The 15195-nt window shown below is 47.5% G+C and overlaps 6 protein-coding genes across 6 annotated transcripts; 3 read left to right on the top strand and 3 right to left on the bottom strand.

Annotated features, from left to right (window-relative positions):
• Window positions 1–2108: 2108 nt before the first annotated feature.
• BDV59DRAFT_180068 (MFS transporter) lies at window positions 2109–4412 on the top strand. The gene is made up of 3 exons (XM_073690003.1): window positions 2109–2384; window positions 2461–2739; window positions 2805–4412. The coding sequence occupies exons 1-3, from the start codon at window positions 2225–2227 to the stop codon at window positions 4196–4198; spliced, it is 1833 nt and encodes a 610-aa protein (XP_073547266.1). The 5' UTR covers window positions 2109–2224; the 3' UTR covers window positions 4199–4412.
• An 889-nt stretch (window positions 4413–5301) lies between these two features.
• BDV59DRAFT_42855 (uncharacterized protein) lies at window positions 5302–5773 on the bottom strand. Its single transcript, XM_073696364.1, has one exon. It carries the CDS (start codon window positions 5616–5618, stop codon window positions 5379–5381), a length of 240 nt encoding a protein of 79 aa, XP_073547265.1. The 5' UTR covers window positions 5619–5773; the 3' UTR covers window positions 5302–5378.
• Window positions 5774–7161, bottom strand: BDV59DRAFT_42846 (isopenicillin N synthase family dioxygenase). Its single transcript, XM_073696363.1, has 3 exons — window positions 6736–7161; window positions 6025–6683; window positions 5774–5980 (listed from the first exon to the last, which is right to left on the bottom strand). Exons 1-3 carry the CDS (start codon window positions 7103–7105, stop codon window positions 5930–5932), a joined length of 1080 nt encoding a protein of 359 aa, XP_073547264.1. The 5' UTR covers window positions 7106–7161; the 3' UTR covers window positions 5774–5929.
• Window positions 7162–7502: 341 nt separating this feature from the next.
• Window positions 7503–8327, top strand: BDV59DRAFT_180065 (permease for cytosine/purines, uracil, thiamine, allantoin-domain-containing protein). Its single transcript, XM_073690002.1, has 3 exons — window positions 7503–7985; window positions 8045–8149; window positions 8197–8327. The coding sequence occupies exon 1, from the start codon at window positions 7545–7547 to the stop codon at window positions 7923–7925; it is 381 nt and encodes a 126-aa protein (XP_073547263.1). The 5' UTR covers window positions 7503–7544; the 3' UTR covers window positions 7926–7985; window positions 8045–8149; window positions 8197–8327.
• Window positions 8328–9242: 915 nt separating this feature from the next.
• BDV59DRAFT_180064 (cytochrome P450) lies at window positions 9243–11117 on the bottom strand. The gene is made up of 2 exons (XM_073690001.1): window positions 9735–11117; window positions 9243–9671 (listed from the first exon to the last, which is right to left on the bottom strand). The coding sequence occupies exons 1-2, from the start codon at window positions 11074–11076 to the stop codon at window positions 9526–9528; spliced, it is 1488 nt and encodes a 495-aa protein (XP_073547262.1). The 5' UTR covers window positions 11077–11117; the 3' UTR covers window positions 9243–9525.
• Window positions 11118–12787: 1670 nt separating this feature from the next.
• On the top strand, window positions 12788–14476 carry BDV59DRAFT_208257 (oleate hydratase; the record flags this gene model as incomplete). The annotated part of the gene is made up of 2 exons (XM_073695172.1): window positions 12788–13340; window positions 13405–14476. The coding sequence occupies exons 1-2, from the start codon at window positions 12814–12816 to the stop codon at window positions 14474–14476; spliced, it is 1599 nt and encodes a 532-aa protein (XP_073547261.1). The 5' UTR covers window positions 12788–12813.
• Between the last annotated feature and the right edge of the window lie 719 nt (window positions 14477–15195).

Genomic DNA, 15195 nt, shown 5'->3' with positions numbered 1-15195 from the left:
GCAAAAATCTGCAAGACAAATTCTGAGCATGATGTAAGATCGCTCCAGCTAGTACACTACTACAATCGTGGTTTGGGAATTACATATGTCCATTAATTATTCCCATACGAGTTCCACCCCCCATAGTTCTAAAGACAGTCAGCAGTCGAATTCGTAGCAGCATTTTATTCGGTCCTGTTTTCGCAAAGTGGGTTGAAGATGCATAGACTTTCTCCCTGTGGGCAGTTGTGTGACCCCTTAGCGGGTATGCAGAAGCAGATGTTCCACGATGAACTGGCTCTAGGTGGGATTAGACCAACAGAGGCGATGAGAATGCCTTAGACAGTCGACAACGTGAGGCGGTCATCTATGATACTCAATGATCACCTGCCCGGAAGGGCGTTCTTATTGGTCTCGTACAGGTGTTGACATGTCCACGTGAGCCCACACGCAGTATGAGCCCAGAGGGCCGAAATCAAATCCATCGTAGAATGATGAATTTATTGGAATACCATCAAATGAGGTGGACGTCAATCTCTATCGCCACTCGAATTGACGAACAGAGTCATACTTGCTCTCTATTTTGGCTGCACCTAGAGCAAGATCGTGTCTTTGGTGAGGGGATGGAGGTCGAAAACAATTGTCGATGTTCCACGGAGTTGAGGCAGATATTAGCCGACCTGCGCAATCTTCACACGGTAATAGAGCTTGGAACAATACTTGGCCTGGTAAATCGAATCTACAACCAAGGTCAGGACGCCCTCAAATGTAAAGTCTGTCGAAGCAGCCCACAGTCTTCGTTTTTACCGATTCCGACATTAGCAGAACAATGCCTGTCGCTATTTGAAGCGGTTTGCCTTGCATACAGTATAAACCGCAAAAGTAGCTTTTTCGAGTCCAGTATTGGCGCATTTGAGCAACCACTTCCGCGATTCATCTGCATTCGGAGCAAGGTTCAACTAGGGGAAAGCGATATAGATGACGACGAGGCGGCTGTGCTGGTCCATATGCTTCTCAATAAAAATTTGATGAAGCTGCTAGAACTGCTAGAGGCCCTTCAAGAGATTGTTCGAACTCTTCCTAAAGGTCCTAATCAGAATTTTCGAGGGGGGACGACGAATCTTCGTGCTTGTGAGTCATCGTTGGACACAACAATCCATCGTGTTGCCATGTTTATGGAACAGATCGATGCCGATAAAGGTAGTCCGGTCTCTAATGCACCTGAAACGTATTCTGACTTCATCAGTTGGTTGAAACTCTTGGGACGCGTGATTTATAAGAGCTTTGTATGTTCGATGTTAGAAACAAGCAGGGAGGTCTGTTTCTTTTGATTGAGATACTTTACCTTGGGGAGATCAAGCCGTAAAAACACCGACAGGAAGTAAGAGTGTACATGAAAATAGCAGATGACTACCTAGTTCCTACACCTAATTGCACATTGTCAATATTGGCTCTTGGTCAGCCGATTACAAACATTGTCACAGGTTGATCTATTGGACTTCCAAAGATAAGATAGAAAAGAGCAATAAAACGGAAGAAATTGAAGAGAGGAGGAGCGGTAGAATACGTTTTAACGCCGGAAGACATGATCCTGTGCCGGCCCGGGAACGGATTTTCCTTAATACGTCCTATACAATGGCCTTTGATTGTTCCTAGGGATTGTGCATCAAAATATACCTGTTTTCTCTTGAGGATCCCTTGTGTACTGTATAAATTGGGTTTATACAGGTGGTATACTAAATTATTCTTAGAGCATTGAAATAGCTACAAACTGTGTGCTGACTGCAGCCTTTAGCAGAATCAGATAAGTGTACTCCTCTCCGAGAAGATATACTCCCTTGCCACGAGATAAAGACTATATGTATTCTCCTACTTTCAAAATTAAAATGCCTAACCTGTTTACGTCAATCTAACACACGTAGCATGACTGCTTCATGTAGCCGCGACTACCCAAAGCTTCATTTCTGGCGCCATGTGTACTTCGTAGGAACTCCGCACGGAAAATTGGTCCCGCCAGTATAGATGTTACAGACCAATCAGCATGCCGAGCCCCTTCCGCCGCCTTCCGCCCTGATGACTAATGGGCCTTGATCGGGGAGGATGAATTCGGTGCAACCGTTCAAGCAACACTCATTCATTGCATCATTTTCAGATTTAGACCGACTGCCATGTTACTACCGTGAAGATTGATCTTTCTCCCACTTTCTGAGTCGCGCAGTTGTTTGGCCACGCTATTCTCAATCACATGGCTTTCGCCCCAGCCTCCCCGCCTTCCCCGGCCGAGGATGCTAGGCAGCGCCCTCCCCGCTACCCTGGCGAGGATACAACACCTACGAGCCGCCGGGAGATTCTTGGATGGTACGCCTATGGTGTCGCAGCCGAGGTGTTTGCTGTCTGTGGTGTTGGTATGTCATTCCATCGCCCCGGTCTTGACCAAAATTTGGCCTCAGAATCTGACAATTCGTGCGACTGCAACTGTAGGCTCTTTCTTACCCCTCACCCTGGAACAATTGGCCCGTGAGCGTGGATTTTTGAAGTCCAGTCACCTACCTTGTGTCGGTGCCGATTCCCCTACAAGTTCCACTCCGAATGGCACGGCCCCGGCATTGTTTCGCCGCGATGGATCTGAGAATGATCAGTGCGCTGTCGAACTGCTCGGATTGGAAATAAACACCGCCAGCTTCGCGATGTATACCTTCTCACTGGCGGTGTTAGTTCAGGCATTGACCTTGATATCTTTCAGCGCCCTGGCAGACTATGGTATGACCTGAATACGCGCCCTTGGTTCATTCTTTATCCCAGGCCCGACTGCTGACGACAGACAGAGAACAACCGCAAAACGCTTCTTCTGGCCTTCGGGTTCATTGGATCGGCCACAAGCATGCTTTTTGTTTTCATCGCACCGCCCGTCTTTGCCCTCGGGGCGATTTTGGTTGTCATTGGAGTCACTTGCTTGGGGTCATCTTTCGTCGTGCTCAATTCCTTCCTCCCTGTTCTCGTTGCGAACGATCCGTCCATCCAAGAAGGCTCGAAGGAGGCTGGTGAAGAGTTGCATGATCTTAACCCTAGTGGAGGGTTTGAACCACGCGACTCATTTGGCGAAGGGAACCCTGAGTCAGGGTCTCGATCTGCCTCTAGCTTTGGACTGGGGTCAAAATCGTCGGCTAGCGCGACATCGCCCGAGTTGCAATTATCTACTCGCATTTCCTCAAAGGGAGTTGGTTTAGGCTATTGTGCGGCAGTCCTGGTTCAGATAATGAGCATCGCACTCCTATTCACCTTGTCTAAGACATCTCTCCCGAAAGTTTCTGGGACCCTTCCTCTGCGCTTTGTCCTCTTGCTGGTGGGTGTTTGGTGGTTCTCCTTCACAATGGTCACTCGCCGGTGGATGCGGAACCGCCCAGGTCCTCCCCTTAGTAACTCAACCAGTGGAGGGCACAAAAAGAGATGGCGCGTCTGGTTGCGCTTGGTCGGGTTTGCATGGAAATCACTGTGGAAAACCGTGAAAATCGCCGTCCGACTGCGCGAAGTCCGGGTGTTTCTTGTGGCATGGTTTCTCCTATCTGACGCCATAGCCACAGTGTCCGGCACTGCGATTTTGTTTGCACGCACAGAACTCAAGATGAGCACCACTCTTGTTGGTTGTCTTTCGATTACCGCTACGCTGTCTGGCATGGCCGGGGCTTTCTTGTGGCCCGTGGTCTCGCGCCGATTCAAGCTGAAGTCTAACCACACGATCATGCTGTGTATCGCATTGTTTGAGATTATCCCACTATATGGTCTGCTAGCATATATTCCGCTCTTCAAGAATTGGGGGGTTATTGGATTGCAACAGCCCTGGGAAATATTTCCCTTGGCAATTGTCCATGGGATCGTGTCTGGTGGCCTCTCCTCGTACTGTCGCTCCTTTTTCGGCCTTCTCATTCCGCCTGGGAGTGAGGCGGCCTTCTACGCGCTTTATGCTGCAACTGATAAAGGCAGCTCTGTCATCGGTCCGGCAATCGTAGGGGTGTTGATTGATGCGACTGGCCAGGTACGCTCTGGATTCTTTTTTATCGCCATATTGATTGTGTTGCCCATTCCGCTGGTCTGGATGGTCAACGCCGAGAAGGGACGCAGTGAAGGTGTCGCTATGGCTGAACGGATGAGCAAGGGACAAGAAACCGAAGCGGGAGAGCCAGGCGAGGAAGCTGAAGGCTTGCTGGCACGAGGTGGCTGAGCATGTTAATGATTGTATATATAGACTGAAGTGTATGCTTGCATGACTGTGGATGACTGATAAACGGCTATTCGCATGATAGACTGGAGTCTTCCTTTCCAGAATCCAACCCAGCATGGACTATTTATGGATGATATTTCCCGTAGATATGAATACTGGCCAGAATGGGCGGATGGGGTCTGCAACAGATATCGCTGCGCCACACTGATCATACATGGTAGGGGATGGCGGTTTCCGCTACTACTGCTCCGTACCGATCCCGAAATTTGTAGTGTATCATGACCTAGCAAGGTATACGACGTGTGGCGGTTGGTCTTAGTAGAATCCTGGGACAGCGCAAATTTCAAGCACCATGAGATGATTACACCTGTCGAAATACCCTTGAGGTCTGTTCGATGCTAGGATATAATATAGAATAGCGGAGACAATGTCTTTTGAGGAACAGAAGACGGATCCTATGCTTAGCCTAGGTGTCCCTGAGCAGTGCGCCGAGCTCGTCTTCGGTGTTTTATTGCCGCATTCCTTCCGACCTACCGACGCCGGGAAGATAGGAGAAAAACACAGAGCTCATCGATCAGCTTGTTAGCGCTCACAACTACCAACAGCTGAATTCCAGAACACAGAATGATTGAATCAACATATCTCATTGAAGGTGATCGGTATGACAGGCGCTGCCTAGGGTGGATTTGGTGACTTGTAGCTTTTATCGTTCGAACCTGTGTAAGCCAATTTGAGAGAAATGTATGATTGGGAGATTCAGAAATCCGGAGATTATGGCTCCTTTGGCTTCGGCTAGGCTATCACTTCAATGGTACTGTTTATTTGGGGCGACGAGGCACTGAGCGCCAGCTGTCTATTTGATTGGTACATTTATAAAGAGCGCTCAATCAGAAGCACAGTCTCGTTTTGCGGGTATATTCCATTACATGATGCACACTATCGACGTCTATACAGACTCCATTTTGGATAATGGGACCACGCACTGGAGCGCTAGTCGGTCGCCGGACTTTGATATAAGTATTAGTTTAGGTAGGCTGGATGAAACGACGAGAGGGAACAGACTATTTGTTTTCCATTTTCTGTTGAGTCCTGGATATGTCATTGCAAATCCCCTGTAACTGATGCCCAGTATTCCAGAGCCTCTCATAATCGCGCTTCAGCGTGTTCTGCAACCCGGAAATCAGCGATCTAGCTTGCCGCCCGTCTGAAAGAACAGGTAACTTACGGCATTATAACCTGAGACACTTTGCGCGAAAGACTCATATTCAGTCCTCAATGAGAGGAGTTGTTCGGCGATATTGAAGCATACGTCCCCTTGGTCCGACTGGAGCGCTTGAAGCGCCTCAAAGTCGAATGACGGCGATCGTGCAGTTGTGAATGCCGCAAGCGAGAATATGGATAAAAATAGGAGGAAATTCATGATAGTCCACAGACAGGATCAGATAATCGCGGGCTTAATCAATTATAGACGAAAGACGGCGTGTTAATCCGCTCGTCTGGAATGCGTCCACCACCTTACCAACTGTGTATGCTCACAACCACAAGAAGCTGAAAGATCCAGGGGCCCGTCAGCTGTCAGCCATTTCAGTCATCTGCCAATCAAGCAATAGTTTCGGCAATACGCAGTCGCGTATCGTACAATGACCCCGCTCTTGGCGGAGGCGCGCTATCGTACGCCGTACAAAAAGTAAACAAACAGTGGATCCCGACCATCATTACTACACGCTTCTTCTACGCCGGCTGTTCAGGAGCCCTTGCTAATGCTAGCCGCTCACGATGCCACTGAATTATTAGCAGGTATACCGCATCCCTGGAGACGTACGCACCTTTCCACACGAAATAGGCTCATACAAGGCCGGGTGGGCCTCGTCAATGCAGGACGGGGCCACCTTACACACCGACTCTGGATTGAACCCAAAGAAGAACGGCATAGAATACCGGGAAGCGCTTTTACGGTTGTATACCCGATGCACCGTGGACTTGAACCGATTGTTCGACAGACGTTGCAGGAAATCGGCAATGTTGACCACAAGGGTCCCTTCAATGGGACGAGCATCTATCCACTCATCTTGAGCAGAAAGGACCTGTAAGCCGCCAGACATATCTTGCCAGAGTAGGGTGAAACATTGTATGTCTGTATGAGAGCCTAAGCCCGCGTCGACCGTTTGCCCGGTCGTAATATTTGGAGTACCAGGGTAGTGGACGTAGAGCGCGTCCGCCCCAGGATGAGTCGTCACGGAATCGAAATAATCTTCACGCTCTCCTAATGCGAGGGCAAAAATGCGGACAAGTTTTCGGGCAAGCTCCAGACGATGCTGCCAGAACGTGACTGTCACATCGTGAAATTCTAAAAGATGGTTGGTACCGTCCCAGATGAAGTCGTCCCCTCCGAAATTCCTTTCGTCTTTCTCCATAAGAGCTTGAGGATCGAGACATTCTGGATCCATTCGCGGGTCATATCGCATGGAGAAGGTTTCCTTCTGGTCTTGGTCCCAGTCAACACTGCAGCTTTTTGTGGTAGTCGAGATGCCTTGTACCTCTTGTTTCCGTCCGGTTTATTTGGGTACTACCCAAACCATGATAACCGCTAGAAGCTCCCGAGTTTCGAAATGAGACTTTTTCTTTCTGGGTAGTTGGTTGTGCAAAAAATGCTTTCGCCTGGGATAAAGCCCTCTGGATCAGCTGTTCAGAGATCCCATGGTTGTGGACGTAAAAAAAGCCCGTGTTTTCAGCAGCTGCCTTGACTTTTACTGCCAATGCCTTCTTTTCTTCCAGTGTGCCATCTATATTCGTCAAATCAATTAACGGTATCTCACCATCCGTAGGGGGGCGCGGCGGCGCTGTTGATACTCGCCTATACTCCGGTCCTTTGAGCGTAAGGAGTTCAACGTAGGTATACATCTGCATTTGGAAAGTAGCCACGATAAATGATGAGTCGAGAGAAGCTTCAATATTAATGTAATTCTTTTTACTAGAGCCTCGTACCCGTAATCTTGGGATCGAGCTTTATAAGTAACCGTTTCGGAAACAGCCGACAAACGCGACAAGGATCATGGAGAAAGATAAGCATCATCGCCGGCACTGGACAGCTTTGCCTGTTAGTATGATTCGAGTGTCCTAGCCCCAGCCGGCCGATGCCCTGGACTCATTCTTGGCTGATACGTTATCGCAATGAGATATACAGCACGTCGAAGGAATGATAACAACAAGTGCAAGTAATCAGGAGATAAGCAAGGGATGTCTGTCTATAGCACGAAATAAATTATGCACCAGCCCGCGCGAAAGAACTCTGCAAAGCAAAATTCCTCTATTAGTTTGTTTATTGTTTTCCCCAGCTGGACACAGGATGAAATTACTCTCGGCAGTACATGACAAGTTGGTGGTCAAAAGCGTGGACCAGGACGGTATACCTCGCGAAGTAGAGTTTCTTGATAATGACTCGATCAGGCCAACAAGATTGAAAGATCGGACTTGGACACATATCACGTATCTCGCCTTTTGGTTTTCAGCCACTGCTAATGTTAGCAATCTGTACGCCGCGTCGACCGGTATGACAGTTGGGTTGTCTATGTGGGAGGCCATCGCCTGTCAGACAGCTGGACAACTTATTGCTGGGTGTTTGATGGCCCTAAATGGCCGTGGAGGTGCAATGTATCGCATTCCATATCCTGTACTCTGTCGATCAAGCTTTGGCCCGTGGGGTGCTTTGTTGGCCGACGGCGAATAGGGCAGTAATGTCTATTGTCTGGAACGGAGTCAATACCGTGCAGGGTGCTCAATGCTTATAGTCAGTATTGATACCACCTATCTAATTCTCCTAAGAAGGCTGATGGAAAATTTGCTTAGCGTTATGTTACATGCAATCTTTCCTTCCATTGCTAACGTCCCTGATGCTATGGGGTATAAGTCAGCCCTCAATACAGCAGGGATGGTTTGCTTCCTTGTTTACTGGTAGCTATTCAAAATAAACGCTTCAACCCACAAGCTAATATGCATAGGGTCGTCAATTGCCTATTCCTACTCATACCCGTTCCCAAAATGCGAATGTACATTTACATAAAAGTCGGCATCTTTTACGCAGCTGCAGTTGCAATGCTAGGTTGGACTGTATCACTTGCTGGAGGCTCTGGCGGCTCGATAAAACAGTCTTCTAAGCTTGATGGTCCAGAGAAGTCCTGGATGATCACAAAATTTATATTCCTCGGGACCGCAGCCTGTGGTACTTTCATTGCGAATGCGGCTGATTTGCAGAGATACACCCGACAGCCCAACGAGGTGCTCTTGGGCCAAGTCATTAGCTTCCCTGTGTCAAATTTGTTGGTTTCGGTATTAGGATGTGTAATCGCAGCAGCAAGTGAAAGCATATTTGGCGAAGTAAGTCAGGCCGCTCTGTATCGCTGCCCGTAACTAACCACACGTCAGCTCATGTGGAATCCTGTCAATTTTCTTGATCGCCTCATGGAGGGCGATCGATACACTCCAGCAAATAGAGCTGCATGTTTCTTTATAGCACTCGGCCTGGTGTACTCATCCATATTCTCAGCAATTTTTGAAAACTCCATACCGTATGTTAGAGATTCACAACATTTGACTACATGCTAAGCGCGCATTTAGAGCTGGGAACGATATTGCCGCTCTCCTTCCGAGGTACATCACTATCAAACGGGGATTCTTTATATGTGCCAGTAGGTTTTGTTCCGTGCTGCAGTAATATCGGCTCACGTGCAGTAGTTCTCTCATTCGCGATCTGCCCTTGGTACCTCCTCTCCACTGCGTCTATCTTCATCAACTTTTTATCCTCGTATCAAATATTTCTGTCAGCAATCACGGGAATACTTATATGCGACTATTATCTAATCCGACGTGGCAACCTTCGTATCCCAGACCTGTACACCATGGATACGGAAGGACAGTATCACTTTTTTGCCGGATGGAATCTGCGTGCGTTCGCCATATATATCGTGGCTGTCGCACCAAACTTCTACGGATTCCTCAACCAGATGGGGGTCAAGGCACCGGTTTCTATCCAGAGGTACTACTACGTCGCGTATCCAACTGGGCTCTTGATAGCGTTCGGATGCTACGGCGTCATTTGCTACTTGTTGCCACCAAACGGAATGGAAAAGTGTCGTGGGTGGAAAGAGCCAACAGATTATGTTGATGAATTCGACCCTTCACGGGAAGGAACATGCAGGATCGAAGCAGTTGAATTCGGGACCCAAGATATTGACATGACCGAAAGCGTTATGGGAACAAATAAGAAGGTTATGAAGACATGAACTAGGCGGTAGTCGGATAGCCCCAAGACTAAGTAGGTATTATCCAATTCAAATCTTGTTGATTAGGTCCAGTTTCAGCATAAGTTTGCGTCCTTTTGGCAGCGAGATGAACGCATGGTCTTGCTCGATCCCTTCGTCATCTAAGATCGAGGTGATATAATTTGTATAAACTGCAGCAATGACAAGTTTAATTTCTAGCACACACTTTGGTCAGCTATGAATAGAAGGGGATTATACGTTAAACCATCATTGCATACCTTGCAAGGCGAAGTTGCTCCCAAGGCACATTCGTCCCCCACTCCCGAAAGGCCAGAACAGCCGTCGCATGTCGTGTATCTTGCTCGGTTGAGGGTGAAGCCAGCGCTCGGGCATCCAATCAAATGGTTGGGGATATATTTCTGGAATACGATGCAGCGAATAGGCTGAGGAGCTCACGCGGACTCCTCCTGGGATGCCCCCATAACCTTCAAGTGTTATGCTAGCACTTGATGTCGGAGTTACCCTAGGCAATGGTGCCGGGGCAGGAGAATGCAGACGAAGAGTTTCCTTCACAATTGCATCGAGTAGGGGAAGTGAGTCAATCACAGATGGAGGAGGGAGTGACGATGAGAATCTACTACCTGAGCACTTCAGTGATGGCTCCAATATCGCTAACTCTTGATATAGTTCTCTCTGGAGTGCAGGCCGACGTGATAGTTCCCACATAATATACGTAACTGTAATCCCAGTCGTTTCATGGCCTGCGATAAGATGGTCGAGTAATTCGGAGGCAACTGCCAGGTGTAAAGGACGATCATCGGGATCACTCTCCAGGCAGTGATACAACTGTTTGTAGACCACCGCAACGGTATCCCGGCATACGGAAGATGGAGTGTCACTCCGCTGCATTCTCTTGCAGAGATCTAAACACCAAGTCTCGATAAAGCCCCCATACCTCTCTTGTCGGCTCAGGTACTTGAATTTCTCGTATTCCTGTAGCCAATAAGCCCATTCGCTTTGTTCCAGCACATATGCCGTGCTGTTCTTAGTTCCAAATATATAGGCTGATGTAAAATCCATTCCGACAGCTTGGAACAAAGGCAGTACATTGATCATATTACCAGAACGCGCCGTTCGCTGCAGTACGGGCAAAAGACGGTCGAATATAATAATCTCCGAGATAGCATTGAGATCCGGAGAGTCTTGCAAGAAGGATTTCGAGTATATTTTGCTCAGCATCCGTTTCTGGCGCGCATGGCGTATATTGTGGGTCATCCCCACTAGATTTTCAGTGTGGAAGTTGATAAAAATATCACTATACCAGGGATGCTTTTCGAACGCGCCAGTGTATATCGTCTTCAATCCACCAAGAGAATTGACGCTTAATTCTTTGGGACCCAGTCGTACCACTGGCCCGTACTTTTGATGTAGGGCATAGATTGTGGCAACCTCTTGGCCCGTCCTCCGTTTTCTTTCGATCCAGCTTTCTGAGAGGGGTACAGTCCAGTGTGCATTAGCGATCTTTGCCAATGGTGATCCAAAATACAGGTACGCTAACCGCTTATACACAAAGAGGAAAACAAGGGCAGCACTTGTAAATAGGTATGCAATTGCCATCATAGCAGAGAGTAAGATAGCAGCAATGAAGAGATTAGCGAACCGACTGGGCAAAGGCAGCGGGACTGAACAGTAATATTATTGAGCTGAATATTAAGAGTGTTTGCCCCCACTCTGATTAATATTTGAGTTTTGTGACTGGAGCCTGATGCTGCATGAATACGCGCCTCAATCGACGCCGCACACCACACGCGGGGGCTCATTGAGCCGATGTGGGTATCTTCTACCCAACCAGTGAAAGATTCCCGTGCCATAACAGTATATAATCATCTCCTATTCTGGTCCCTATGTTCTTTTTCGGCTAGAATGCCCCCGACTATCATACAAGACTATCAAAAGCCGCATCTGTCAACCTGCAGAATGACCTCTGGCATAATGGACAATTGTTGTGGCCTTCTAAAAACCAGTTCTCAAGACACTGGCTGTGGAAAACATGCCGACATCCCAGTGCATGGACAGTGTTACCCATAAGGACATGTTCAAGACAAATTGCACTATAGCGGTCAGTAAGATATTGTGAATTCATGAATGGATAACATACCACATAAAAGAATAATCATTCTCGCTTGGTGGGGATTTTCCATGGCGTACAGATAACCACCATGTCCGTAAAAGTCTTGTTGGGGCATCCACCTCTAACATTCTTCTTCTTTCCACATTTTGAGGTGCTGCACTTCCAGCACTATGTACCTCAACACTATCCATTCGGCTTTGATATACAGTGTAAAATGATTTCAGTAGTAGCCTGAAATATTGAATAATAAGCCCCATGTACACAAGAGCCCGCATAGACGCTATCTTACCAGATTGCGACGATTATGTAGAAGCCTGCGCATATCAATAATAACACCGGTGCTACCCTCCAACGGGAGTTTGTATAATTTGATTTGGGTTGGTTGGAATTGTCAGGGCTCTATTTTAAAGGATATCAGCATCATTTGAGGATGGGCGCTGGTGAGTCCCCTGGTACTACCGCCATGGTACTGAGTATCTTTGGAAATCCCGAAGTACCAATCGAAGTGAGTGAATTGGATGCCAGTCAAGCATGATATTTCGCATCAGGGCAGGCACTGATGACCGTTGTCATGGGAATGTGTACCGTGAGATGGTGGGGTCCTAGATATCCTAGTCCCTCAGGAATGCTTCATGATATTAGGAATAGTAGCTTACACGTATTTATGTATCTCTCATGACGTGGATTTGCTCACCTCGCGTAGGTGGCTCGCCGGGACCATCAAATTCCCAGCCTATTCCTGGGAGGAACCAACAAGAGCGAATTGGAGCTCTTAATCAGACCTGGGTGGCACTCTGGACCCGGATGTTTCTCCCGATCGACAAGCCAAACTTTGTTATGGGAAGAAAAGGGAACGCAAAATGCTTGGTCGGAAATCCTTTGTTTTCGACGAATAGCCACTAGGAGTCATGAAGCGAAACGATCTAGTCGATTCGATGTTCAATCAATGAATATCATTCCAGCAAATTACCGCCGTTCCCCATACTTTTCGCTCTACACCGGTTTAACACATCCAATACTAGCCGATCATACTACCCCCAATACGTCCTACTACCTCCGTCATGGAATCAGGTCGTAGATTTTACGTCGTCTAAATCTGAACAAGTGGGGTGATCATGATTTAAGCGGACCCCTCTGCCCTCTTCCTCTATTTCTAGGCTAAAGTAAGTAACTAATTGCAGGTATCTATTTCAACTCGCCAACACAAACCTGTCTGCATACACATTATGCCTTATCGAAGCCCAGAGAACACTCAAGTCTGGCTGATTGGCAGTGGCGTTGCGTCGTTGTCAGCAGCAGTTCATCTCATTCGGGAAGCAAAGGTCCCAGCTCAAAATATCCATGTTGTGGATGTACACCCCTCAACTGGAGGAGGAATAAAAAGCTGTGGTAATGCCGAAAATGGATATCTTCTCTATACCGGATGCCTTCCTTACTTCCATGACCGTTGTGTTGAGGAGTTCTTGTCTCTTATACCATCAGCTCAAGACCCAAAAACATCATTATTGGAGTCTATTAAGAACTACGACGTCATTAATCGTCCACAGAAAACCGCGATTACCCGATTGTTGAAGCAAGGAAAGAATGGGCCCCAGAGGGTTGACGCTTCCGATCTTCAGATTGGCCCCCGTTATCGAATGGAATTGATCAAAATCATGCTAGAAGCTGAAAAGTCTCTGGGTGCGACACGCATTGAAGAATACTTCGATGAGCACTTTTTCAAGACCAACTTCTGGGCACTATGGTCTACTACGTGAGTGCTTTGCCAACGACGTTATGCTCCCCATAGCTGGTTGAGCTCACATGTTTATAATTAGATTTGCCCTTCAGCCCTGGCATAGCATCCTCGAGCTCCGCAGATGTCTGCGAAAGCACTTGGGTGACATTGAAGACCTCAATAATGTCAGAGCACTTGACCGGACCAAGTACACTATTTATGAATCTATTATCATGCCGGTCACTGAGTATCTTAAAGGACAAGGTGTTGACTTCCACTTCAATACTCGAGTATCTAAATTGAAAGTGGACCCAGAATCTCAACAGACGACTGTAGCCCAGATTGTGCTACAGAAAGAGGAGGGGGACAAGGTGGTCGAAATTGATCCCGAAGACCTTGTTATGGTTACTGTGGGCTCTCCAAACTCTGGCTCGCAGTCGGGTTCCAACCTTGAGGCGCCTCCTAACATACCAGAAAAAGCGTCTGACCTCATTGACAATGACTGGTCGCTGTGGATTGATCTAATGCACAAGTCTCCTGCTTTTGGTGACCCATTCCATTTCACCCAGAACCCTCGTCACACAGCTATTGAATCGTTCACAATTACCCTGAAAAATTCCGACTTCCTCAAGCAGTATGAGAAGACTACTGGGGATAGCCCTGGTACTGGCGCATTGCTGTCCTTTACTGACAGCAACTGGGGCCTCAGTATCAGTGTTCCATATCAGCCACTATGTACAGACCAGCCCCTTGATGTGGCAATCGTATGGGGCTACGGACTACATCCAGATGCGACTGGGAACTTTGTTCCTAAGCCTATGTCTCGCTGCTCGGGAAGGGAAATTGCAACAGAGGTATTCTCACATATGGGGTTCTCGCTGGATGACCTCCTCCCTCGGGCGAACACGATTCCTTGTCTCATGCCTCTTGCTACTGCGCCAATGTTGCCGCGAGGGCCAGACCATCGCCCGAAGGTCGTGCCCCCACAAACTAAGAATCTCACATTGCTAGGGCAATATGTTGAGATTCCCGAGGATACTACGTTGAACATGGAATACAGTGTCCGCAGTGCGCAGATGGCTGTGTATTCTGCAATGGGTCTAAACAAATCGCCACCCAAAACGCGCAGACATTTGCTTCTTAACGTCTTGGACTTGCTAGGAGGTGCATAATTCTTTCATCTAATTCCACGTACTATGATGCTGTACTGTGTGAGCTTTTGAGGGAAGGTTTCCGGGCCTATACTACATGGCTCGGTTGGGCAAAAGTCTAGTATCTGACCTCTGCTTTACAATTGCCCATGGAAGGATGTCTATCACTGTTTATGTACCTGACAGGCAGCAAATTGAACTTTTACGTGCCTAACCCATGTCATACGATATTTCTCACCCTAGGCTAGAGACTTGCGATATCATAGACCGAGAATCATCGTCGCCATCCTGCAATAAGGTCGGCATACCTGACAATAAAAAAAACACTGCTCTTAAACAACTACCCAGGTATATTTCGGCCACATAGCATATTTTGAATACGGATCTCCATATCAGCCTATCGACGCATAAATGCATTCCTTGTATCTTTGGGATGGCTAGGGTCAAACCTATTTATTGTCGAGCAGAAAGATAACCCAAAACGTTAGTGGTTTGAACTCAAGGAGATGGTTTGTATTACGATTCCTGTGGACATCTACCTTACATTGGTCTCAAGAACGTAGATTGTACGGACATAAACTTCATATTCATGAGACGATCGAGTTAAGATAAAGTGAAGGCACAACCTTCAGATAGCATTTATCCCTCGTTGGACGTTGTCTATGGATTCACTGAGTCAAAGCATAGATACTTACTGGCAGTTATATTTGAAGTGATGCGGAGTATTAGAACGCGGGGAT

The sequence above is a fragment of the Aspergillus ambiguus genome (genome assembly GCF_047715705.1).
Source record: "Aspergillus ambiguus strain CBS 117.58 unplaced genomic scaffold BDV59scaffold_19, whole genome shotgun sequence".
In the NCBI taxonomy this organism is placed as follows: Eukaryota; Fungi; Ascomycota; class Eurotiomycetes; order Eurotiales; family Aspergillaceae; genus Aspergillus; species Aspergillus ambiguus.
This window is presented reverse-complemented; position numbering and strand designations above follow the sequence as displayed.